This window comes from Cupressus sempervirens, chromosome 10 (assembly GCF_028749045.1).
Source record: "Cupressus sempervirens isolate cs-2001-9-10 chromosome 10, ASM2874904v1, whole genome shotgun sequence".
NCBI lineage: Eukaryota > Viridiplantae > Streptophyta > Pinopsida > Cupressales > Cupressaceae > Cupressus > Cupressus sempervirens.
The window spans coordinates 165,235,081-165,257,687 of record NC_143127.1 but is presented as its reverse complement, the minus strand read 5'-3'; the positions used below and the strand labels follow the sequence as shown (position 1 = coordinate 165,257,687).

Below are 22,607 nucleotides of genomic sequence, written 5' to 3'. Positions count from 1 at the left end.
CAAACAACGGGAGCACTAAACAGTGTTTGAAAAAAGACAGAAAAAACAAGCAAAGCCCAACAAACTAGCTACACAAATCAATTTGGAAAAAGTTCGAGATTGACAGTTAGGTCGTAGAACTGGAGGTCTCATGACACCTCTGGGAGCCCCTATAAGTGCTAGCAAAGGAAGAGCCGTCATTGAGTAGAGGATCTATAGGGCCTGACGACCCTGTGAGACCTCAAAGGGGGATCCATCTGTCATTCCCAAAATACAAGGGCAAAAACACACGTAATTTTTTTTTTTAAAAGATTAAATAAAGCTACTATATGAAACTGGTTGACTAAAGGACATACATAAGAGACAAAGGTTTGATAAAATTCTAGAAGTTTGATTCACAAGTTTAATTGTGTGGGTTGAAATGCAGAATTATATTCCTTTAACAAAACCTTGAGATTGCTTTCCATTGTGCAGAAATTAATAATTAAACTTTCAGTAAACTCTATTTTAAACTAGTTGTTTTTAAACCTACAATTTATTCTAAAATAAAACATTATTGAAATAACAATATAATTAAAATTACCTAAAACTAAAATTAAATAAAACTAAATAAATAAAACATTAAACTAACTAATATGTAAAAAAACATATTAACTAAATAACTTAACAATAAAACTAACTAAAACTTTACTAATACCTAACAACACTTTTAACTAATACTATTTAATAAAACAAACTTTATTACTAACTATACTAACCTAATCAATAACTACTAACACATCCTAAACTAACACTAAACTAATCTACTAACTCCCTACATTCTAACTAACTAAACATTACTAACCCATCCTTTATATACTAACATCCTATTACTACTAACCCAAAACCCACAACCAAGCGCTTTAAAAAAAAGGTTGGCGTGCTAACCAAGCCTGCCATTGCGCAGGTCTTGTCCCCCCCTCTAAGCATGTGAAAAGGTCTCCCTCAAAAAGCGCATAAAAAAAGGTAAAGGTGGATAAAATTTAAACCAATTACCTTGCATTGGCTTTAAAGCCCACATACAACTTGCCACTGCCTTGTTAGGCCATGTGGGTACACTTGGACTGCGAATTTGGTGGGAGGTATAGGGGGTTATGTCACTATTAAATTCCTTGACTTTGGTTTAAAATCAAATCTGTCCCTTGTTTGAACGCTGCCACCTAGGAATATGCAAGGGGGGTAGTAAGTGAGTAGAGATTTATGTTATAAAGTTTTGTAGTTGGGGTTTTAGGATTTAAAAAAAAATAAAAATAAAATTCTTTTGTTTTATTTCCACTTTTTATTTAAAAATTTAATATCAATAAGTTTAAAAAGAATATTAACAGAATCTTTTAGATGCTTTGTTGTAGGAAAGGCAATTGATTTTGTTCCCATACAAAATTTAATGAGCTTTTTGCTCTTGGAAGTGTATTTTTTTTTTAAGGCCATATATTTTTCGAAGTGTCAAATTTTTGAATGCAATCTATTTTTACAATAAGAGGTGTAAATTTTTCTAAGTATAGGTTTTCGATTGCCAACTATATTTCATGTTAAGGGGAGATTTTATATATATTTATTTTTTTCTCTCTACGTTAATTTAATTATCGAGTTTACTAATTTGTTTAAACCTTAATCAAATGAGTAAAATTTTAAAAACATGAGATTACCATAGGAAGAAAGAAACATCATTTTATCTCATTTTTGATTTACATATTCATATAATTGAAAATACGAGAATCCCATAAGCAAGGATATTACTCAAATCATTTTTTTATTGACCACCTGATTCAAAGGCTCCGCCTAGAAAGAACCAAGAAGAAAACCCAACATCGTTGCCATTTCCACAATAAGTTAACAATAACATTTTTACACAGGATTTCAATCCTGAGGAGAAATCTCCCAACATAACGGAATATTAATAACAATTTGAATTTCCTTTTTGGCCCTTAACAAGGGATCCATTTCGAATTCTACAATACATCTCGGTGATCATGGAGAGAACGAAAATTGACTGGGAGACAACCAATCATAACATGAAGACAAAATCAGACATTCACTCCCATTCCGGGTTTACACAACAGGTTCGACGTTGAACCAGACTAGGGAGAAGGTGGATTTTTCCAATAGGAGACATCAGGCACAACACCATAATAGGGGCTCTTTTGGGGCTAAAACTCAAGAACTTCCTTTCTTCCATTTTTACATACCAAAACTCAAAACGTGGTTTGTGCTGATGGATAGGGGCCCATAACACCCTACCCTCTCTCCCTCTTCTCGTCCTGAGAAGAGACTCTACACTGTTGGTGTCCAACTAAAGACCTTCCCCTATACATGGCCACTTCTGCCCTATCCAAGGGTGAGTAATGCCAATACAACCCATACAATTCCTTCGAAATTCAAACAACACACAAAGGAAAGACATTTAAGAAAACTTATTTCAATCCCTCCCAAATATACTCAACACACATACGAACATACAAATGCAAACACAATAACTTAAGCATGAACAAAACATGAACAACATGAGCCGAGGGATCGCTACCTTCAAAATCGGGTTATGGCAATTGCACAAATTTGAGATGAGCTTGCTTTCCTCTCCTTCTCCTTTAATCTTGATTTCCACTCTAAAACTAGAAGTTGGGTGAACAACCAAAACCCTCTCAAAATTGCCTCTAAATAAGATCCTAAACTCAACCACTCTAAAAAGAAATAACTCCCCCACTTGCCTAAAAGTTCTAGAGTCTTGTAACTCAACTAGACATAAGGCTGACCTCAAGGTGGAGTTAAAGTTATCCAACTCATGATGAAACATTCAATTTTCACAATGAAACAAAAATGAGGTTTCTGAGTGATTATAAAAGTCAACAAAAGGGGTTAGGGGGGTGGAAAATGCCCCCAACCCATACCCATACCCATAGCCATACCTCTTGAGTACTTAGATTTCATGATTTTAGGCCTTTAGGATTAATTAGGGACCTATCAAAAGCTAGGAATTTTTAGGACTTTCTAACAACCTTCAAAGATGTAAATTACTCACTAATCCTGATTAGGGTAATTAACCTCGATTACTAACTGATTAGCAAAAAGGTCACTAACCTAGTGCGACTTAGATCTTTAGGTTACTCGGTTAACCCTAACTTTCATGCTGGAATGCATATACAATTCACAAGTGTCAAGTGACACTGAAAAATCATTGTTACAAAACGTTAACATTTACTGCTTACAAATTGATACATTCATTCATCTCACGATACAAATAAAACACAAACAACAGGGTTTACATCTTTCATCAGATTTAACCTTGGTTTCCACAAACGGTACATAGGGTTCAGTTTCGTTTCTCCATTAGATTTCCCGGCTAAAATATGTTGCACACTCATTACACACATCAGTAGCTCAAGAAAATCACATGCATATATGAATATAACGTATCAGGGAAATCACATAAATTAAAACATCCATTTTTCAAATAACCTGTTGTTTATCTCGTTCTACTCATATTCTTAATCATTAAAATTGCATAATCAAAGTGTTAATTTTGCATTCACTTTCTACACTACTTCATCAGTATACATGTTCATAAAACTTTAAATAACGTAATCAAATATCTGAAAGTAAAACATCACACAACATGAAATAATATAATATGTTCAGTGTATCCGATAGTGTCTCGACATATCAAGTTATGAGTATCAAAACAATAATGTATCAATTATGCTAAGATGGGTCGGGGCAAGGCCTCACACCATTGCCCGCTTGGTGCCTTGCATGTGGGGGAACCACCGTAAAGAAAGAGGTGATGAGCTTGTCGGAAGGCAATCTTGGGGTGAGGATCCACTAGAGGGTGTGAGTCTCCGCGTCTTCTGAAGATAAAGCACAAGGCACCTCTAATTGGTAGAAGAGAAGAAGGTCGAGAGAGACTGAGTCTCTCTAAATAAGTAGTAGAATCCTTAATCTCATCGTATATGTGGTGTAGGAGCACACTCTAAAACATCGCCATCCAAGGAATAGGACATCTCAAACTCTCCTTTTCATTTATGTAATAAGCCCAATTTGTGAGACCAAGTGACACAAGGTGCAAATATAAACCTTGTCATCCACCTTGGTTAAAAAGGGCATTTTCATGCATTTTCATCCTAGGAATAGGAGAATAGGTGTTAGGAGACCTTAATAAGGTTTTAAACATGTTTTAGCACCCTAGAATCAATTCTTGATCAACATTTTGATCTTGATAGCTTTTTTGAGAAAGATGTCAAAAGTTGTCAAGTTGCAAATTAGCAACTTTTTGCAAATTTGCAAGTTTTGTTGAGAAATTGATCCAAACCACTTTGTGGTTGCAGGAACTATTGGGATTTGTCATATGGTGATGGAAATGAAGTCCCAAGACAGATTGAAGGATTGGTTGTATGGAGGAGACATTGTTGCAATAAAGAAAACTGTATTTGGTCACACACTATGGTAACTCCTACGTAGTATGACCATTCTGACTAACAGGTGTAAACGGGTCCATATGAACTGACAGATGCTTGCTAAGTAATGCGCCATCTTGGCCATGTTTCTTTTGAACAGACACATCTTACTTGTAGTCATAGTTCACTACTCTAAACTAGTGATAATCTAATCACGTGCATTCATAGCACAGTGGTGTTCTCATAACTTAATGAGCTTCATGTTTCTAAGAATTTTCTTCCTTCCTAGGATGTAAGAGTAAATTGACATTGATGGTTATATTGTTTATATAAATATTTAAATAGGATCCCTTCCTCTTCATGAAATTTGTTTTCCATATCTCATTAAACGTAAAGCATTTAAATAGGATATGAAAAAGGTTTAGCCAGGAAGTAATTAGTATAAAATATTGATTTGGCTTCTAACTTTAAAACTTTGATAGCAAGATTATTTGATCATATTGCATCCTTATGAAAAACATCTAATATATATATTCTTTCATTCCAAGCCATCACTGCTCTTATGAGGTCATGTTTACGTCTTAACTTTATGTATTACAAACCATCTGCAATCTGAAATCAGCTTAGACTTACCCACACCGGGTGAAATATGTTAGTCTGGAATTGAATTTGTTTTTTATGGAGTCTGTACATAACATCAGTAATACATCAGTTAACAGGAAGCAAGTGTGACAGTAATCTTTGAAATTCATGTATTCCATGTAGAATATGAATTTGATTGCATTTGTGTTTAATATTCTACACAATAACACTAGGTTCTTGGCATGAATCGGTTGAATTTGTTCTCTGGCTATTTCTAGCAAGAACCCTTGCTATTTCTGAATATTAAAAAAATAACAGAGACTGCGTAAGATATCAGTAAGGAGCCTCAAGAATCTGTCTTTTCTGATTGAATAGACATTCTAGAGTTTGGCAAAGGTTGTAATTTCATTTTTGAGCTCTTAACTATTGAGCTTTAGTAATCATAGCATTCTTAACACAATGAGTAGGAACATACTGTGCTCTTTATATCGAGCTGTTTCATGATATTCTGCTTCCATATATGCGTCAAAGGAGAGTTTGGTTCTATATAAATTTTCAAGAAACTATGAAAGAGAAAGAACCAGAAGACAAAAGCATAGCTATGCCTATCGATAAAGAACTGACAAGCATTTCTTTCAAAGATTTTAGGAATTACAGTCACTATTCAAACAAAGTTTACAATTTCTGAAGAAGAAGCGTTATAAAAGGGGTAAGTCATGCCTATTATTAGTTAACACTGCAATTCATGGAGTTCGATAGTAGCGATGAGCTCCCTCTTACTCTGCTCCTTGCTTTGTTTCTTCTTCTCTTCAATAAAAATCCAAGAATGACACTTATTTTAGTTTTCTATGTTTCATCTGTTAAATTCCTCTTCATTTCCATGCATCTCGATTACATTTCACAATCAATTATCCCCAAATGAAATTTTGTTTGGCAGCTATCTCATTTTCATTTTGGTTCAATGCTTAGACCAGCTTAATGTTTTATTGAAAGCTGTCATACTCATGAATTAAAAACTAATCCTTCTTGCAATGGTTTAATAGAAGTTGATGGCTTGACCAATTAAGGTTGATGAAGTTCATATGTATTTCAACAACTTAATAGTTCGGTTTCTCTAAGCTGTTATTTACATGTTGAAAAAATGGGTTCATGATAACTCAAGTTAAAAATAGAAAGATTAAATACATATAGAACTGAGTTTATGTGAATTCTTTTATACACATGTATATTTGTGTACATATGTATATATGTACACATGTACTAACTTGACTATATTATGCATGGATCAACATATACGTACATACATGTCTGTGTGTGTTTAGGCATAGATATAGATACATACTTCGTAATTCACATAAGTACACAATGTTGTATGCATTGAATTGCCAAATTAATTTGAATAGGAGATCGACTTAACTTCAAATGATGTGACCTCAAATCATATGTTCAATACCTTGTTTAAAACTTAATTGAATAAAAACTTATACCAACCTTAAAGATTTGTTGAAAGAAACATGAAACCGTAACAGTTCAACTGATCTTCTAGGGTAGACATATTCAGAACCTAGTCCCTGGCTCACAAAACTAGGCCAAAACGCTATACATGGCACTTAGGGATTCTAGAAAATTAGGCTAAAAACCTTCAACATGGCACTTACCTAGAGATTATAGTAGTATTCCCCCAAGTTTCTAAGATAGGGACGGTAGGGGGCGTGGGGACGAGTTTCCGTGGATCTCGTGTGGACCTATTTCTAAGCTCATGGCTCTTCATTTTCTTATTTGTGTGGTTGTTGGGGACGACAATTGTTTTGCCAAGTTTGGGGACAGCAAGGGACGACAAAGGGGACAACGATACAAATAAAGGGAAAATATAAAATATATTGGGAAAATAACATATATACATTACATTCATATGAAGACATGGATAAACCATACCATTTAAACATCATAGAACCTTAGCATACAACATTTCAATAATCAAACTCAATGCTCAACATGCTATTATGCATTCATAATTTGGAATTATTGTGCATGTCCTGTAATATTAAAATAATAACATAAAAATTTGAAATATAACCAAGAACATATTTCAAAATTCATTTTCAATAGAAACAAGAACAGTAACCCACTTTCCAAATTGAAACACACTACTATCATTTAATTCTGATGCTACACTTCCAATTCATTGTAAGTGGACTGATATTTATAGAAAAAGGTCCTCTATACAATTCTGATCATGATATAGGTTTGTTATAGTAAGATGGTATCTCAATGCAACTTCTAATATTCACCATATCTTCCACAAAGGACCCAAATCAACCCAAGACCAACCAAGCACTAATGTATTGCTAGATAATGACATAAGGATGCATGTTCTAGGTCTGTTATGCACTTTTCAGACTTTCCCAACACCTTGCAAACAGTCTGCGATATAATTCTGCATGTGTAGTGTGACTGTAACAACAATATTAATTCCATGATTCTTCATGTAATGTTGTCAAATACTAATCAAAGTGCCCCAAATAGTAGGAATTAACTACCAAACCGTAATAAGCATCTTAGGGTGAACTTGGAGGGAGGGGCCCACTTTAAAATTTAAAAAGTAAATATTCTATAGGTGCTGATGTTGTCTATCAAATTGGGGATGCCTGTCCATCGTGTCATCAACTGTCCCTGGGATGTACAAACATCCCCAAAAAAATTTCCCAAAGTCCCCAAGTTTCTGGGACGTTTCCTGGGAATTTTCAGAAAAGGGGGACAGGGTGGGGACATCCCCTAGTTGTCCCCAAGTCTGCAAAACTTTTAGGACAGGGTTTTTAGGTTTAGGATGCGTCCCCGGGTAAAATAGGATTATAGTGGTTTAGATAGTGGTGCAGGGGCACATCTGTGACAGGAAGTCTAGTGGCGACAAGAAGCTATGCAGAAATATGTTGCAGTGGCAGACAGTTTCTGCTACAGGAAGTTTTGCAGAAAATTAAATGTTATGTTTTAAAGTGTGTTTAAATTTTAATGTTTGCAATAATGTCCTATGATGTTGTGGCATAAATGGAATAGCAATCATATAAGCTCTCTAATTATAGCCACTTAGGACGAAGTTTCAGTTTTATGTAGAGTTAGTTTTTTATTTAAGTATTTTATACCTGTTTACTAATTAAGCCAACTAAAATTGATAACAACAGCAAATTTCCAACAGCTGGAAGAGTTAGTGGCAGATTTTGATGATTAACTAAACCTTCATGATCCAAAAATGGGTTTCAGTTTTTTGTTTTATTATGGACGTTTCAGATTCCCAATAGAAGAGATGGGAAAGTAGTTCCAAAGGCAGATTTTTTGGAATGTAAAAGGGATCGGATTGAGTGGAAGGAAAAATAGAAAGTTTGGAGTTTTTCTGATTTTTTTGAGTGTATGGTTTTGAATGTGCAATTTTTTTTGGTTTTCATTCCTAAATCGATATTCTGAACTCCAAGAACATATCAATGCTTTTGTTTTAGAACAGCAACGTATCCATTGAGTTTTGAAATCAAATTTTAATTTGCTGTTTTGAAATTGGTTTTGAGAAATACGATTTTCAGATTCACTTGTATGTAAAGTTCTACCATTTTGAGAGTCGTGAAAATCAATGGGAGTCTTTTAAACTCTCCACGGTCTATTTTATGAGATCGTGGAAGAGTATGTACATAATGTTTGTTTTCTTTTTGTTATTTTCTGTTATCCTTGTCACAAATACATGCAGTCGCACGGGATTGTTTATGTGAGTCGATTGAATATTTGATATATCCATTGGTATGTGGAAGATCACATAATTGATATGTAATAAGGAGAAAATAATGTTTTATGTATGGAATGTGTAGAATATGTAAGTGTCTGAATATTGCTTGGTTGGTGGTTGGTTTGATTTGTGCTCAAGTTTTAAAATCCACGCATGAAAAGATGGTGTAAATTTAAAGATTAGTAAATGCTAATTGCTGGCCCACCTGTGGTCGGGTTGATTTTAGGTTTTATTTTCCTAAATATGTATTTCAAATATATTGCAAAAGATTCGGGTCGGATTTCATTAAGTTTGGTGCAAAAAAATGTTGCGACAGGAGGTTAGGAAAGTTCATGTCGCATGTCAGTTTTCACCGAGTATTGAAAAAATCAGTTTGTTAACAGTCTGCAGGAGTTTTTAATCATCCATGAAGTTCATGTCACAAGTTCTCATTTTAAATATGTATGCAGAGAACCAGTTAGTCAAGTGTTGAGTTTGGTTTTAGTTTGATCCTGGAAGGTGCATGTGCCCCTTGAAGCAACTCAGTTGAGTGATTAATTTCCTCCTGAGTTTTCCAAGGTGAGGCTCTGCATCAGATAGCAGTTTGACTCCCTTTTTAGATGTCACACCTCCTTTTTGATGATACTTCCCCTCGCTTCTCAGAGCCCAAAAGACACTTGCATCCATTGACAGAAGAATGTAGTCAATCGATATCTTATGAAGATCAAACATATACATGAACATGTATCAAATCATAAAGTGCATGTTTGCATAACAAAACATATGTAATTCTTGAGTCCTTGTTCATCTTGCCAATGCCAGAATCATCATTTTCAAAATAATGTAACATAACATCACTGAACTTGTCTTCTTTTTGTTAATTTCATCATTGTTGCATTTCCAACATATTGTAAGCATATCATTAGAAAACCATTGTTCAAACTTCATATAGCAAAGTAAAATAGCATAGCAAAATAGGGATGTAACAAGTATGGTTATATGTGTTGATTGGTAAAATAGAGCTTTATACAAGTCTAGTTAGCCAAACATACATAGACGACCTTGGCAAGCTTAGTAACTCGCACTATTTTATCTACTAACGGTTACCGATTAATATATTGTAAATTTTTGAATGTCTATGACAACTATATAGGTCCTGCAAGCTCCTTATCTCTATTCTATGTATGTGTTGACAGTTAGAAACACATATCAACCTAAAGTTGCCTTCGACAGTGGGTAATAGATCAATGGGAAGTAGCAATGGTGGTGGGGAATTGATTGTGTACCACTGTGCAACCTTCGGGACTTTAGAAGTCGGCTCCTTGTGCTTGGGATGGAGAAAAGTTTGGAAAAAAGATAAAATTGCAAGAGGCGATTCACCCAATTTAAAGACATTCCAAGACTTTGAATCATAGTTGATTTCAAAGTGGAAACCACAAGACCTATGTGAACCAACTATTTGATACATCCATTCGCTTATAGGTGCCTACTATAGTAACATAAAGTAAAGCATGCAATGTCTGTTTCATGAACATAGAAGCAACACAAGCATAATTTGTCTGACATTTTAGAAGCTAGACCAAATTTTTGTTTGCTCATAAACTATAAAAAGTGGAGCTAATCTTGGAATAAATCAAAGGACCAAGTGTACATGATTACATTGCTGTAAGAATGATTGCATTGCTCCAACTTGGTCTCATTCTCTCTTTCCAGAGATGGGGGAACCCCTTTTCTTCACAATGGTGTGAGTATATATAGCTTGAGAGAGGATAAGTCTTGTGATCTTGAAAATGATCCTCAGTCATGTGAATGATGCTACCACCCTGTCAGCTTTGATAAGGCGCTTTTGGTAATTGATGAGTTGCAGTCCAGGTTGAACTAAGGATTGATTGGTCTTTGTTGGACACATGGCGAGCGAGTGTGTTGCATGTACCCTTTTCCTATTGCGGGGCCTTCTACGAGCTGGTTATGTGTCTAAAAGGGTCAGCTAAGACCATGCTTCGTTGGTGGGAGCCGAAAGGAGGACACTTGGCAACTTGATGGGGACGATTGAGCAACATAGAAGAGGGGCGCGAAAAATGTTTTCTGCGGCAACACGTATCATTCGCTGGTGAAAATTCCCATGAAGATATTGTTTTTGGCAAGAAGACTCTTTCATGGAGGTGTAAATATAAGGTTATAACTGTTGGCAACTCTTGGGAAATTTGGCATGTTGGATTAAAGACTAGGGCTTGTCGGATTAAAGAATCTAGATCTTTGGTTTGATTAGAAGACTACAATTGCTTCAAGCTGGGAGAGCACGAGGAAAATCGGGGCCAAAATTTGCTCAAACAAGCAAAGAATCAATCAAATTTCTTCAAAGCAAAACAAATGAAGTGTTAGGTCCATGAAGATTACTTTTGGGATTGGGACAAGTACAAGTATGTGGGCAAGAAAGTGAAGATGGAAAAAAGGTATTCACTAGTGTGAATCCCTACTGAGTTGAGAGTGTTGCCAGAACATTGTTTTAGAGGATTAATTGATCTTGCTTTGGTTATTGCCTCCTGTTTAGGAAATAATTTACCCTTCAAATTCCAAAAGATGCTTCCATTTCCACTTCGTCGCGAAAGTTTGTATTTGATTTTTCGTGTGAAATTGTTTCAGTAGGTTATCAACCTTACCTTAGTCTAATTACGAAGATAGCTTTTGCTAAGGATATGTGGGTGTAAGTGGGTTAATCACTCGCGATACTAAAAGAAAGTGTGTTTTGCACTCCCATGCTTCACTACGTATGTGAGGTGGAATCCCACAACCGACTGGATAGAGCCTTGTTGCTCAAGAGTGTTCATAGCCACAATAAGGTTATCGCTTTGGAAAGTTGTTAATATTGCTGTATTACCATCAAGTGTCAATGGCTCTTGTGGAGTTAACGACATGGCTTGGATATTACACTTATTTAATTTCATTTCAGGTCCTTGAAGGCCCTTTGAAGATTTTCATACATATTTGCATTTTAGGTTTTATTGTACATAGACTATGATGTCATCCTTCTAGGTTAGCTCCCAAAGTGGTAGTAGGATGCCTTTGATTTTTCGTGAAGCAAGGTAGTATAAGTTACATTAATTTTCTTAGTACAATCAATTATATTTTAGAAAGGTGTGTAATCCAATTGGCGATCTGCTATTTTTTATGAAAAGACTAAAAATAAATGTCGAAAAGCCTTAAGATTGCACATGCAAAGATCAAATACAATCTTTTGGTAAAAGTGAGAAATAAATGCATTTACTATTTGCGCAACTCAAGGGTACAACATACCTGAAGTGGCACATTCCACCGTGAGGCATTGATCTAAAATCCACTGAAATAAGAAATTGGCGATACTTGGGAACAAAGAAGGGGTACGCTTAGCGAGGGGTGACAAGACCTTGACTAAGAGCATTAAATGCAGCCAATTAATGAGAACTTTCACTTTCATCCATAAAAGGGATGATGTGGTTATGGAAAGCACATAACTTGTAGGTGAAGCAAAGTTTGCTAACAGGGCTTTGAAACAATAGATACTATTGTTCTTTTGACAAGCTCTAAAGGCTTGAAGCCTTTTTTGGGCTGTATTGATGACAACTATCTTGCTGGTCTCATGGGCATGTAGGCAACAGTTTGGTACTTGTGGCGCTGAAGTGGGTCCTTGGCTTGGGGTTTCTTCATAGTGAAATTGAATTTGATGATGCAATTATATACTTAGCAAGATATTTGTTTGGCTTGGACCTTTCCAAGGGCTTGGAAGACATGCTCCCAGTTGTGCAGAGGGGAGTGGGCTTGCCTTATGCTATAGACCTTTAGTTTCACTTGGAAACTAGTTCGGTTGTGCCCTTTTTTTCCTTTGTGCTGAATTTTCACCTCTGAACGTGCATCATTGTTATGCTAGGTATGGAGTGGACTTCCTAAAGAAATTCTTTGATTATAGCTCGCCACTTACGTAGGAAGTAGTGAAAGAATTCCACATCTGTGTGCTCTTTGAACAAATGTGGGAACCAACCATCTGAGACTAGCGGAAGTCATTCCTTGATTAAGAGTCCGTCTGAAGGGACATCCTTGGAAAGCAAGGACACTGAATTTTTCTTGTGCTTAAAGGATAGTGAGGAGTATTCTTTTGACATGATCTTTCCTTCGCTTACTGAGGAGAGCGGGGAAGGCCCTACTGGGGAGCATGTGGGAAGTGATGATGCCCTGTGAGCATTACTTGTCTGTTTGCGACATCTGCTAGAAAATAAGCCAAATTTTTTGATTTTTGTATTGACACATACACATAACTCGAATATATATATTTATATACGAAATATAGACTTTTCTATGTATTGTGTATGGCTACTTTCTTGTCACTTCTAATTTTACCTTTTAAATGTATTATAAATATAAAAGAAAATTAAAAGCATAATAGAGAATTTTGTTAATGCAAACAAAACGGAGAAAGACCTTCACCTAGGCTCTCACAAAGGCTCCTGGACCACGTGCACTAAAAGAAAAAAATGAGATTAGCCACAACAAAAATCATTGCTTGGATGACCCCAAAATCGAAAGACTCTCGAAACTCTCAATGACTAATTCAAACTATACAAAGAAATGTGAAACATTCTTGTGCTGTAGCTCCTATTTTGAATAGGAAGCAAACCTAATTATTTACACTAACAAAATTTTGATTTTTGTTAAGAAAAATCATTAAGTGGGTTAGGGAAATAGTCACCCTTGCGACCTGTTGGTTCCCAAAATCGCAGATTGGAATCCTACGAGCCTTGCCTGCTTGATGCTGGGATATCCAACTGGTTAAGGCCAACTTGACGGGATCAATCAATGTGATCTAAATCCCCTGCACTTCCGGCTCTGCAAGACCGAGGCTGGTGCACCTAATCTTGGCTAAAACACTTAGATCCAAGACACTTAAAACAGATCAATCAGAGCACAAACACAATAAATATTTTCCTAATGGCAAGAAATATAGGAAAACTTATGAGCTGAGAACAAAAGAAAATGATGGAGATAATGTTTTAAATAAAGTATAAATACAGAGTAATGCATTATATGAATATACTATTTTCTCAAAGGCGAGAATTCAAACAATTGCCAGCATTTGGATTATGAATTAAGAGCAAAAGACCAGTGCCTAATTAGATGGGCAATAGAGTCAAAAATCATCAACTGAAACGTACAACTTTATAAAATCCAATATATCCAAATTATAAATAATTTTAATATTCAGACGTGAAGGATCAATAATTTAAATGCAATTTTAAATAAGTCTAAAATGCACTTTAACTCTTACAGAGACAAATTAGACATAAATATGGAAACAAATAAACTATTTCACAATATTTATGCTTATCGAATTTAAAATGCGATAATGATCCTGTCCACTTATCCTGAATATTAAAATATTTATAAAAAATAAATAAAAGACATTTATAAAGGACACATTTAATAATGAGTTAAATTCTAATGCAAATATATTAAATAAATTCTTCTTACAGATTTTGCCGGGAAATAAAAATTATATGTAGACATTCTTCATGGATGATCAATTTACTGCAAATTTTCAATCCTGGACTCGCATATAAATCTACTCGATAATCCAAAATCTAGAAGCTTTGTTCAATTGCTCGTTTCTCGACCAAATAAATAATATAATATATCACCGTGCATAGGCAGGCAAAAAAATTTAAAATATGAATAATGAATAATGTCGTTGGAAAAAGATTGTCTCTGTAAGAATGAATTGACCTTACACTTAAAAACCATGAAAAGGTGCGAGTGAAAGAACACAACCACTTGGGCACCTAATCAATAAAACTACCCGATGATTTTAAAAAATTTGTTAATATAACAAAATTAATGATAACCATTCAAAAAGGGACGACTTTGGACTTTCATGGTTATTCCTTTCGGGTGTTTGAAAAATATTGTTGAGGGTCATTATGGTATCTCCTACGTTTGTTCCGATTCATTCCTCCGTATGTGTAAACGACGCTATGCTCAGGCTTCTCCTCTTTCGCTCTGGTGCATCAAACCTGCAACGAATACAGAGAAGCGTTAGATAAGTCTATCAAATATTAATCAATATGCGATAATCCTGTGTTGACTCCCAACGGCTCTTCCAGAAGGCCCTTTAATCATTTGAGATAATGCCAGTGTTCTCTCTACAAAGTCGTCTTCGGAATTAACAAAAAAGGCCCCAACTACGACTCCATGCCAAAACATATCCATTCCAAAGTCTAGCCATCCCGTGTAACTTTTCTACCATGTAAGCATTTCGATGCTGATAGCCATTTGCTTTTATTCATAAAGTAATATAGTCTCTTAATTCAAAAGCTGGGCCATACAAAATGGAATTTGCTCCTAGCTTCTGCTAGAGAACCACTGGAGACTTATGCTCTTTCCTGCCAGACACAGCAATATAAAACCTGCTAGATAAAGATTGCTTAATTTGCTTCAAAATCATCATTTTGATGATACACGAAAGTCTGATATTATAAGAAAGTGCCTCCCTCACTTCAAACTAATTTCACTCCTATGCACAACCGAAGATACAAACAAATGTATAAGGGTGATGCTGAGTCTGGTAGACGCCTGTAGCTTGTATAATGAAATCATAATGTCTGATGTCCCAATCTCAGTGACTCATGCAATTGACCTCGAATTCCTCTGTCAACTGTATATGCTTTCAGAAAAACTCCTTTCTTATATACCTAGGCCCAGGCTTAACAGTATTAATTGATACATACGTTATTGCTATCTGATGAAAAACCTCAGAGAATTGATTACTGATGCATCTAACTGTCTGCTCTGTTTCATGAATTCTTCACAGGCCTTTTGGTGCCTTTATGACCTACTGTGCATATACTTATCATAGTTTTCAACGCTGCTCCAGATTAATTGTTGATGAAACCCTGGCATTTAATCTACACATTTGAAATGTGTGTGGCAACAACAATGAATTACTCACGTCCTACTGTCTCAACCAAATGAAGGACAGCTTTTTCATGAACAATATAATATTCAAATATAATGTTCATTGTAGAATTTTGTGAGATAAAGATTTGCTGCTCAAAACTTCATCTGTTGACCCCTGCAGGTTGCCACCCTTTATGTAAAGGTAAAGAGAGCCAATAATCATTTCGTAGAATGGAGTTTATAAACAAGCACACAAATGACAAATTGCAGCAATGCCTACACTCGCCCAATTCATTATCCATCATATGATTTTTTGTCATAGTGTACTTATCTGTACATCAAACTGCAGATGATTTCTTTCTAGCCAATTTTAAAAACTCATAATTTAATTGTTTGTTGGTAATCTTGAATAAGGCCACACCATTCAGGGATTCTTTACAACTCTTGCTTGGTTGATAATAATATAGTAATGTTCTTGTTCACACATTCTTATTAAACATCAATGATAATACTTTGTCAAGATTCCAACATCATAAATGGAGTTCCTAAATTTTACGAAAATTGAGGTTCCATCACGACCCAACTTTTTCTTTTTCTTTGGAGGCTTTGAGAATTATCATAGGTGGATAAGAGGAAGAAGGGTCTTCTCTGCAGGAGATGTTTGGCTGGTGGCATATAAAGGATAGTCTGTCACAAAAATTTGGGTAAACTCCTCAACACCCTATGCTCTTGGAGTTTTCTTGACCATTTCTTTAGACTTCAGGGTTAGCAGACCACAAGATGTGCTATCACATTGTTGTGAAGCTAGTTGTTGTATGGGGCATCCCCTAGATAGTGCCAAAATTAGTGCTTCCTCTGGTTGGTGCCCGTTGCGGTAGGGTCATTGTTGATAGGTTTGTCCTTGACCAACTCAACCCTCCGTGAGTTGATAGATGGCTTGTGTTTTCTGTGATGCCCCCATCTTTTTAGCATCTCAGTGGAGTTCTTAGCCTTTACATTCTCCGAAGGCTAAGTGGGGAAATAAGGAGAAATCGATTAAATTAATTTCTTATAAAGTCATAAAATAAATTAAAAATTAAAATTTGACTTTATATTTAATTGATTTAATTAAAAGTGACTAAAGTTAAATAAATAAATTAAAAGAATCTTCTAGAAGGAGGAATTAAATATTATTTTATTTCTTCTAGAAGGAGGTCCATCTATTGGAGGAAAAGAATAAATAGGGAAGGCAGCTTCATTGTTGAGCATCAAATGTGTTGTCATCTACTCTTCCGGATAGCTTGTGGAGCCAAGGGTTTCTGCAATTGTTACATTGATCGGTGGGAACGGACACTCCCATTGATTTGCATAACTGAGGTGGTGAAATATCTTCCGAAGGGTTGCAACTAGTGGAGAAGACAAATCAGTCATTTCATTGTGCTGAATTTGTGGCCTCGGGCCAGATTTGTGGAGAAGGAATAAGTTGGATATTGCTACAAGAACTCTGCTACAGTATTGCTGCTATAGTAACTTTGCGCTACAGTACCATTGCTACAGTGATGCTGCTACAATAACTTTGCTACAGTACCGCTGCTATAGTGACGTTGCTACATTGCCGTTGCTGTAGTGATTCATTACAATAAATTGCTACAGTGATTTGCTATAGGAGAATTCATATTTTGGGAGCAATTCCAGGTTTTTATCTACTACATTTTGCATTGTTTGAGAGTAAATATTTAGGGCATTGGTAGGGTTTGTAAAATCTGTTGTAATCTGATTTATATCAGAGTTTTATCAGAATTTGTTGCCCTAATTTCTTATTGATGTAGATGCATATTTTCCTATTTGTAATCAGTATTATACAATAACAATTGCATCTTCATTGTTAGATGTTTGGCGTGTTCTTTGCAAGCATATTTATTAAAGTTTGGCATTTAGAAAGCAATCAGAATTTAGATATGCAATATATCTCTTGCTTGCAAAGTGTTTGACCAAATGTCAAACAATTGAATTAGAGAAGACTTTGTGTTTGACGAAGTTATAACCTATTGGGTTTATTACATTTGCTAGCTTTGCTTTGCTCAGGGCAGCACAAGGGGGTGTTGAGGAGTTTCTTTTGTTGCTATGATAGCTTGCCATTTTCCAGGTCTTGCGTGGATGGTTGTTTGTCCAAGGATAAACAAAATTCCTCCAATTCTTCCCAGGATCACTCGTCATCATTAGACCTTGTCGAGTTTGTTGTCTCTGGAGCAACATAGACAAGCTTCTCCTTCGGAAAAAATTTATTTGGGAGTGTCGATGGCTCCTCTATCTCAAGACTCTTAGCTAATGGGGGAAAATAGGCTTCCTTTTTGTTAGCACTCCCCCATAGGATGGGATCCATTTCCCCTTTGCACTCTTTTTCATTCCTGAAACCTCGAAATTCACCCTGGTTAGGAGAAGCCCATCTGGTGAAGGATGGTTCTTGTGGCTAAACAAGTACCTTCGACAGGAGATGGAATTTGGCTCTCTAGTTCCTATATCCTCCAGGATATGAGTTCTATCATTTGCTCCTTCTTGGCAACCTTTGCAGCTAACTCCTGTTGGAATCTCCTTTCTAGGACATCCATTTTGCTTTAATAAGGGTGCCCCCATGAGTACCTGTTACACTTTGGAGGTCTACATGACGCTCGGGTTCGATCGATCTTGGCATTTTGGCTTTGGAACTCTATTATGGAATGGACTTAACTGATCCCATTAGAGATAGGCAGAGGGGATATGAAGGCATGTAGGGAATACTGCATCTATGGTTTATTACCAAAATGGGTTTCAAGGTAGAATTGCACAAAAGGGGTTTCTGGGTAAGGGGGAACAAGGATGGGTTTCCGTATGATAAACTCATGGCTATGGCTTCATATAAGTAGCACACATTCACACAATGATGCACTTAGTTGCTTGAATTAGCGGGTGCATTTTGAAGCAGAATGTGTGGTCCCATTAGGTGTGCCAAAAAAGCAAATTGTTGATGGCCAAAAATGTGTTCCGGCCCGGAGTTGCGTTCGGTAGGGTGTAATAGATCTATGGGAAGCAACAGTGGTGGTGGGGTCTTGATTGCGTACCTCTTTGTGCAACCTCTAGAGAAGTCGGCTCTTGGTGCTCAGGATGGAGAAAAGATCGGAAAAAACGTGAAATTGCAAGTGGTGATTCACCTGATTTAAATGCAGTCCAAGACTTTGATGCACAAGTGATTTCAGAGCGGAAGCCACAAGACCTATGTGGACCAACCATCCAATACATTCATATGCTCATAAACGACTGCTATAGTAATATAAAGTAAAGCATGCAATACCTATTTCACGGAGACAGAAGCAACATAGGTAAAATTTGTCTAAAACTAACATTTTAGAAGCTTAGGTAAAATTTGTCTAAAACTAACATTTTAGAAGCTAGACAGAAGTTTTGCTTGCTCTTAAGCTATAAAAAGTGGAGCAAATCATGAAATAAACCAAAGGGCCGAGTGTACGATCAATATTATTCGTAATTCTTGGGACATAGTTACAGCTTAAGGCATAGTAGAAGCCTATAGGATTACATGGATGTAAGAATGATTGCATTACTCCGACTTGGTCTCTTCTCTTTTCATAGGTGAGGGGAACTCCTTTTCTTTACAATGATGTGAGAATATATAGCTCGAGAGAGGTCAATGTCTTGTCATCTTCTTGAAAATGATCCTCAGTCATGAGAATGATGTTGCCATCATGTCAGCTCTGATAAGTCGCTTTTTGTGGTCGACTCTAATGAGACAAGCTGTTCATCCTTTGCATTCTGCACTCAGGAGTCAATTTTCATTCCCATATTTGGTGACTGCGACTCCCGAGTGAATATGACCCTTCCTTCAAAATCATCATGCTTTTGTTGTTGATGCGCCACAAATACTTGTGGCATCAAGATGTACCGTAGAGATGGCTGTTGTTTGGGGGCACACATCGCTTGAAGATTTTGAACTTAAAATGAGGCGTAGTCCAGGTTGAGCTGAGGGCTGACAGGTCTTTGTTGGACACGTGGTGAGCGGGCAGGCTGTCTGATAAGTCACTGTCTGTAGTCAGCTCTTATGAGACGAGCCGTTCATCCTTTGCATTTCAATCGAAGAGTCAATTTTCATTCCTATATTTGATGATTGCAACTCCTGAGCTAATATGACCCTACTTGAAGATCATCATGCTTTTGTCATTGACACGCCACAAATATTTATGGCGTGAAGATGTACTCTGGAGATGGCCATTGTTTGGGGGCACACATCGCTTGAAGATTTTGAATTTTAAATCTGGAGATGGCCGTTGTTTGGGGGCACACATCGCTTGAAGATTTTGAATTTTAAATGAGGCACGGTCCAGGTTGAACTGAGGGCTGACTGGTCTTTGTTGGACACGTGGTGAGCAGGGTGCTGTCAGTGGGGACCACTCTTTTCCTTTTGCGGGGTCCTCCGTGAGTTGGTTGTTGGGGGGGGGTGTCTGCTAAGACCACTCTTCGTCAGCGGGAGCCGGAAGTGAGAGGACACGTGACAACCCGGTAGGGAAAGTTGACCAACATAAAAGAGGGGTGCAGGAAATGTTCGCTGCAGTGACATGTATCATTTGCCGGTGAAAGTTCCCATTAAGGAATTGTCATGGAGCTGTAAATATAAGCTTACAGTATGCATTGTTTTAAAAATAGTTGAAGTTTGTAATTGCTTGAATTATAATAGTGGGGTTAAATATATCTTATATTGTGTCAATGCAATTTACATTATGGTTGCCCAATGTTAGAAGAAACTTTCAGTTTTATTTACCAAAACATATGAGATGAATTCTATAAAATATTTAGGCTAATCCCAGCAACAAGTCAATGCGATGCAATTAGAGTAACGGAAGATTCACATACTTGCTGTATGTTTTTTGTGAGTTACTAGATGCCAGTGTTAACAAAGAAGAAATCCAGATCAGGGGAAAGCATTTTCTGAGCCATGACTAAAACTAAAATTAGAAGTTACAACCTAAAATTGCCCGCAGAATACAGAGCAATCCATCTAACATTTATTTTTCCATCTTGGATAATGATCTGTAAATTCTACAATCTCTTTATAATTTCTAGAAAGGACTGAACATTATATGCAAATGAAAAGAAGGATTCATAACATGTCAGTACACTAAAAGGGAAAACTGACTGTAGGATCGGTTGCTGGTAGATTAGCAACTGTTGAATCAGATGCAGAATCACTCCAATATATACAGATTATAGATATTCGGGACACCATAAAAAGTGAAGCTCATTGCAGATTGAAAAAATGCAAAACGAATTGTATCTGTTAAAGAAGGAACTCGGTGAAAGTAATTTACCTTTTTTCTTGTGTTGAATAGGGCACTACCAGATTGAAATCAATGGTCGAGATGGCTTTGACAAGTCACAGTTGAAATGTGCTTTAAAAAAATAGGATAGAGTGGAATGATGTACAAAACGAGAACTAGGAATATACAAGAGCAAAATCGAGCACAATTGCATTGGAAAATTGCTATAAAAGGATCCCATCCTACGATTTTATGGAGAATTTTGCACCACAGATATTCAATTAATTCTTGTAAATAATGGATGAAATTAGTGTGCAGACATTTTGGTTAGTGGTTTTTTTGAGAACTTGTGCCTTTTTGAAATATTAATTTATTGTATTTGTAGATTGATTCTTGGGCCCAATTATGTCTACATTTTACTGATTTGAATGGAAGTTTGACTAACTAAAAACTTGGTACTATGTCATTGGATAGCAGATTGATAGTGTTGCAGACCTCTTAAATGTTTATATTTTGATGTTGATCATTTAACACATCCAAATAACTGTGATGCTGCCATATGTTTAAATCAATATTGTAGTGTATGATGCTTTTAGCTACAACTCAACATATCTTATCTAAGATTGTTTATATGCATGCTTTTGTCTTAATTTTGTTTAGATGGATGATTTGTCCATGTTAAAGTTTTTCCTGATTCTCATTACAATTTTGACTGATCAATTAGATCAGCAAGTCTCCTGTTTTCAAAGCAATGCTGGAGAATGAAATGGAGGAGAGCAGGAGTGGCATCATCAAGATTACAGATTTTAACTATGAAGTCCTTCGTTCTTTTGTACATTATCTTTATACGGCTGAGGTTTCAATTTTTCCAGATGAGCACATGGCCTGTGACTTGCTAGTGCTAGCAGAGAAATATCAGGTGAAACACCTTAAAACTATATGTGAGAAATTCATAACCTCCAAGGTGAACGACGACAATGCCATAATGAACTTTGCCTTTGCCCATCAATATAATGCCAAGCATCTTCGTGAGGCTGCACTATCATTGATTATTGAGAACATGCATACCTTAACTACAAGAGAGGAGTACCATGAGTTAGTGGACAAGGATCCGAGATTGGTAGTAGAGATCTATGAGTTATATCTCTCTAAACAAGAGAACATTGCAGTCAAGGACTCCACAAGTGCAGAAGTAAGATATTGAGCTTTTACCCATCCACTGCCTTATGTTTGTAGTAAAATCTGCCCTATATCAGTCACGCAGTTTTGAGACCTGGTATGCTTTGAATAATGAAATTTTAGTTGGCTTAATGAAGGAATCTAGCCATTCTTGGAAATGTAATTTTTGTTGTTGAAATATCCTATAACTAGATGAGAAGGCAAGTTAGATTATCTTTTTTCACTTCTTGAGTTGCAAATCACATCTAATGCTTAATGAATTAGTAAACTGTTTTTACATGTTTGCGTGTTTTGGGGAGTTATAATAATGGAAACCAAAATATCTAAGGTAATTTTCCCAAAAAAAAAGGTATAATAACTAAAGAAATACATGCATAATGATGCACATAATATTGAGCATTTTGTAGCAAGGGTGTCTTGTCAATAGATAATGTATCAGAAAGCATGTAAAGGGAACTCTGTACATGGGATTAAGGTGCAACTAGTATA

General features: G+C 36.2%; 1 protein-coding gene across 2 annotated transcripts in view; it reads left to right on the top strand.

Annotated features, from left to right (window-relative positions):
- LOC149533118 (BTB/POZ domain-containing protein At4g08455-like) overlaps window positions 1-22,341 on the top strand; it is a 72,657-nt gene extending 50,316 nt beyond the window's left edge. For both annotated transcript variants that reach the window (XM_089805276.1, XM_089805275.1), the window contains exon 3: window positions 21,664-22,341. In XM_089805276.1, the coding sequence (XP_089661402.1) occupies window positions 21,664-22,143 (480 nt within the window). In that variant the 3' untranslated portion in view covers window positions 22,144-22,341. The remainder of the gene's footprint in view (window positions 1-21,663) is intronic.
- Window positions 22,342-22,607: the final 266 nt, after the last annotated feature.